The 5,120-nt window shown below is 44.5% G+C and overlaps 1 protein-coding gene across 1 annotated transcript; it reads right to left on the reverse strand.

The window, feature by feature from the left end:
• Positions 1-142: 142 nt before the first annotated feature.
• On the reverse strand, positions 143-4,027 carry LOC125529558 (eudesmanediol synthase-like). The gene is made up of 8 exons (XM_048693963.1): positions 3,928-4,027; positions 3,815-3,858; positions 3,410-3,671; positions 2,462-2,843; positions 2,057-2,275; positions 1,798-1,933; positions 1,250-1,498; positions 143-1,137 (listed from the first exon to the last, which is right to left on the reverse strand). Exons 1-8 carry the CDS (start codon positions 4,025-4,027, stop codon positions 844-846), a joined length of 1,686 nt encoding a protein of 561 aa, XP_048549920.1. The 3' UTR covers positions 143-843.
• Positions 4,028-5,120: the final 1,093 nt, after the last annotated feature.

The raw sequence follows: 5,120 nt of genomic DNA on the forward strand, positions 1-5,120 counted from the left end.
TGAACCCAGTAACGGGAAGCAACTCGTGTAAGTTGCTAATGCCTCAGAACCTGATTGGCATCTTCACTGGACTCTGTGACGGCAATGTTTGCTTGCCCCAGTTGGCCAGTTGCTGAATGAAGGCGATGTATCTTTCATAATGTTACTGTCTCGGCTCTGCTGCGGCTTTCTGAAGCCTGTACTTGTTGTACCGAAACATTTGGCGAAACCAGATGTTATTTCCAGCGTTTCCTCTGTTGTCATATGTTTGCTTGCTGATTTGGTGGTTAAACATGCCTGTTTCATTTGCTGCAAGTTCACTATTGCATTTTTGTTTGTTGAGCCATACTACGGTGGATCATATGCTGCTATGTCTACACATTTTTTGCGGGATACTAGCTACGCGTACACATTTTTTGTGGGATACAAGCATTCTGTGGCGGTGCAGCAGAGAAGTATGAAACACTATGTTTCAGTTGGGGCTAGAGCTTTTCTGTTTGATTGTTTGAATGCTTGTCATACTCCAAGAAGAACGCCCAAAAACCTTTGGCCTACCTATATCACCTTCATATTGGAAACCTCTACTCAATGTGTATCTGTCATAATCTACCATATGAGCAAGTGATGTAATCGTGACATATCCACACCTACAAACAACCTTTACAAAGAGAACGAAGAGAGTGCAAACAACACATCCTGGTAGTACACAAGAGATGCCTTCAACTGATATCATATAAGTTCAACAGTGCAGCAAAGTGTACTGGTAGTTGCTACACGCTCTCCACATAACTCAGCTTAGCATATCTATATAATGAATAAATGCATAGGTCAATTCAAGATTACGCGTATGTTGCAACCCGTGGCTTAAAGGGGAATGGGGGCGAGGAAAAGCATGGTGACAAGGTCCTTCACATGGCTACCAAAGGTGTAACCGTCCCTACCGCGGAGGTAGATGACCTCGTTCGACCTTGCTATGTTCACCACCAGTTGCGCCGCTGGCAATAACACACGGTCCATCGCCATGCACGCGTGGTTCATCGTCCTCCAACTATCCTCTGTCATGGCGGCAATTGCCGCCACGGCCTCCTCCCCTGTCGTGCCCTTCTCCACCATATAGCACTCCACAATGCTAGCCACGTCCTTCTTGTTCTTCCCCAACTGCATGTACATCGGTGATGTCGGTTGTTATGACAGTACATTCTATCATGTTTTGGTTAATTTTTTGACAGAAATGCAGCATTAATTCACATATGTATAGGAGACGGAGTACCTTGTAAGAGGAGATGTCGTTGAGGAAGCGACCGATCTGTGCACCGGCACGGACTACGTCAGGAACGGCACATGTCCACTCGAATACCTTCTTGGTTGCTATGGTGCCGTAGCCCATGAGGGCCACAAGGTTAAGCATGGGCAAGCCCGAAGACATGACCGACAACTCCTCGTGTTCCTTGAAGGTCGGCCGATGCTTGTCGTTGGACCATTGGGCCTCTTGCATATAATATTCCGCCTGCAGCTGGTACTGCGTACACAACAATTTAGAACACACTATTACCGTGTTGGCTTATTTTACAGTAGTATTTGCTTAATTTAATTTTTCTGAAATCAATTATTGGTCTCACCTATTAACCTTTAAACTATACATATGTTTATTTTACTCCCTAAACGACACTTAAAAGAACTAGAAAGTACAGTTTATGACGTTAAATGAGAGATAAAATTGTTTACGGCAAAACTAAGCCAAGTCCATATATGAGAGAAATGAAAATTCCTCAAGGAACCATTTACATATTAAAATTGGTGCACGTAATTACAACATACCGCCTTTCTTGCATAAGACATGCGGTACTTCTCGTCCGGTTTCAACATATTCTCAAAATCTTTGAAGTTGCTTAGCGTTTTGATGTATGGCATGCGAAGGTATTCAGGTAGAATAGAAACCGCGCTATCGTCCCATCTGTAAGAAAAAAAGATATGTTTGCCTTAATGAGAGATCGAATTAAAGATTGTATTAGAATTATGAAAGGAAAAGATACCTCATACTTTCTTGAAATAATTGAATTACACCCTATGTAAGTACCTCTGCATGGCTTCGGTGAAACTGTGACATTCCTCTAAGGTGGCATGGACATCATAGGTATCGTCAAGAAAAGTCACCAACCCAAACGTCTTGGCGAACATCAATCGTGCGCGTGAGTGTTCCTCCTCAGGGATCATTCCGCAACTCCAAAAGTAGACCTCCACCATACGGTCTCGAGTGTACGGTAGATTCACCGTGTTGTAAAGATCCCTCCACCACCTAGAGAGGTTTATTAGTTAAATTACCAATTAAATGTACACTCACGATCTTATGCATATTTGTTGTGTGCATAGTTTGGTGAAGATCAAAAGGATTTCAATGAAGTGCAAGGTACTAAGATATGCATTGTTTTTTTGCGAAACTAAGATATGCAATTTAATCCCAAAAGCAAAAGAAAAGACTTACAAGGACAGTGCCTTCAGCTCCCTGAGGTGAAGAGACCTCATGAGGTGAGAGTTGAGCCTAGCAAGCTCTAGCAGCGTATTGTCGTGCGTCTCCTCCCGCGCATACTCACCAACGTAATACATGGTCTCTAGCAGCCTGGTGAACCGCGGGAGAGGGTGGTCGAGGGCGCGGGCGACCTGCTCCGCCAACGGCGACCGGAGCTCACCTTTTGCTGCAATGGCCTCGAGCTGGTGTCGTGTGAAGTTGATGACATCGTCGAGGGCCAGGCCATCACCCGGTACCGCCATGTGAGCTGCGTTGTACAAGCTTAGTAGAGCCCTCGGGTCACTGCTCAGGCTTGCCTTGAAGTTGCCCATGCCATCTCTAAAGTTGTCCAAGGCATCTGCACAAAATGTCCGAATTAAATCGAGTTTGGGGATGAAAATTGTTAGAGATGACTAATATTTTTAAGTGATTTTAAGATTGCAGATAGTTCTTTTAAGGGGGTTTACCGAAGCAAGTCTCAAAGTAAAATTCTAAAAGTGTAGTTGTGAAAGTACCATTCGAATATGTGAAGTAAAAGACACCGAATAAGATTAACAGACCAGGGAGGCTAACGGTCAATAAAATATATTTTTCTACAAGATAATCATTAGATGCCTGCAAATAAAATTCAATGAGAGGGTTTTTGCTAGAAACTTTGTTCTGGAAAATGATCTGTTGACTTCACGGTAGAAATTGTACTGGCGATTGAAGGCAAAAGGATGTCGACACTCTTCGACCGAAATTAATAATAAAATTATAGGGGTTTTCCACTTCTAAGTCATATGCTGTTCTGTATAGGTCGTTCAAGTCGCACAGAAAATTTTAGATAGGCCACTATGCAGTTCTGTTGGTTAAACAATCAACACCTAGGCAACGACTTCCAATTTTGTATTGTCTTAAGGGATAATATGATTATTGAACTACCTGTGGACACCCATATCCCATGCTGCCGAAGCAACCGAAACCGAGTCGCGACAACATGAAGGTCATCAGAACCAGCGGACTCATCCGGGTGAACGATCCGGCTTATGGCCGATTCAATCTCTTCGCGGAAGTGGCCATCCACGCCGAGACGCTCAAGTGAGTCCATCAATGTCACCGCCTCGGCCACACTGTCGTCGGAGAACATCGTGCGCACTCGCCCCTTGAGTTCCTCCACCCTCTCCCTCATCCACTCCTCCGACCTCTGCATATATCAACAAGGTACCCACATAGAAACTGATATGCAGGTTTAAATTTTTTTGAAGGATAATATACAAAATTGGAAGTGTCCATAACATATATATAGACAAATCAATTACCCCCAAGATTGTTTTTTTTTTCTTAAACTTGCAATGGAGGTTGGGCAAAATGGAAAACAAGCAGAGGTAGATCTGCACATGGAAGGAGTATATATGTATGCCATGCCTGCGGGTGAGGAGGGTCGTGGGTGATGAAGAAACCGCCCCACTCCGACGCAGCAAAGGCGCCACGGGTTGCAGCGCTACCGGCGTTGATCATCCTCGGCCTGCTCGCAGCATCGTCAGCACTATTCACGGCCATTTGAGTGGTTGCAAGCTTGACGTTGGAACAGTTGTGTCTGAGAACTTGTGATGCATAGGGACGGACCTATATGTCTCTTTTTATAGACTCGCTCAGGAAGGAAAAATGGGGGAGACAGGCCGGCTCATTGTACTAGGTGAAGACCGTCTCTCCGTCTTGTTCTTTGAAAAGAAGTACAAAGCTGATGTGGCATCATGTGCTGCTTATTACAAAATTTGTTAAGAGGCGTCAGTCATGCTGCCCCCAGTTAACATGTGCTATATTGGAGCTTATTTGCTTAGATTTTTCTCTTTGCACTATATATCATACTGTATATTAGGTCCTGGTCCATTTGCTAGAGAGAGAGAGAGAGAATAGAGACGCGAGCTTGCACAAAACTAGCCTGCTTCTGCGGTAGTTGTAGATTAATAAAGTGAAAATAAAATTACTGCAAGCCGGGGTACTAACTAGCCGTTGAAGCTGGAGTATTAACAATCCCTTGTCCTTGTGGTGGGGGAGTTTTAAAGTGACACTACACAGAACAATAAAAAGAATGAGACAGCTAGAACTAGTCGTTGGCAGCATATTTTCATAGAAGAAGCAACCTCATCATCCATGGAGCTTGAGACGCGAAAGCGGGTGGGCAGCATGCACACCCACACATTTTACCAACAGAGTGATCCTCCGTTCTCATGTTCTCTTGAAGTTGTTTCAGTGTGAAGTTTAAGCCATTCATAAGCCCTAAGCCCTAAATGATACTCCCCACATCCGAAGAAGCTTGTCCCTCAAAAGGATGTATCTAGCATCAAGTTAATGCTAGATACGTCCATTTGAAAGACTAACTTGGGACAAGTTTTTCTGAACGGAGGGAGTATCTAAGGTTTAGGGCATCTCCAGCCGTTGGCCCCCCAGGAGGGGCAAAAAATCGCCCCCTGGGGGCGCGCCGGCGCTTAACCGCGCACTGGGGGCGTGATGCCCCCCAGTCGCGGCGCCCACGTTTTTTTTAAAAATTCAAATACGGCGCAAACACGACTGAAATTTGACGCAAACATCGGCGAGTTCGTTCAAACTTAAACATATTTTACAAAAAGAAGAAAAAAACTTCCGCGGGCTA

The sequence above is a fragment of the Triticum urartu genome, unplaced genomic scaffold (assembly GCF_003073215.2).
Source record: "Triticum urartu cultivar G1812 unplaced genomic scaffold, Tu2.1 TuUngrouped_contig_5690, whole genome shotgun sequence".
In the NCBI taxonomy this organism is placed as follows: Eukaryota; Viridiplantae; Streptophyta; class Magnoliopsida; order Poales; family Poaceae; genus Triticum; species Triticum urartu.

Coding starts and splice junctions, on each gene's coding strand:
- LOC125529558 (XM_048693963.1), bottom strand. CDS start 4,027: ATGGCCGTGAATAGTGCTGACGATGCTGCGAGCAGGCCGAGGATGATC. Junction 2,276..2,461: donor GAGCTGAAGGCACTGTCCTT/GTAAGTCTTTTC, acceptor AAACCTCTCTAG/GTGGTGGAGGGATCTTTACA. Junction 1,934..2,056: donor TTCACCGAAGCCATGCAGAG/GTACTTACATAG, acceptor TTTTTCTTACAG/ATGGGACGATAGCGCGGTTT.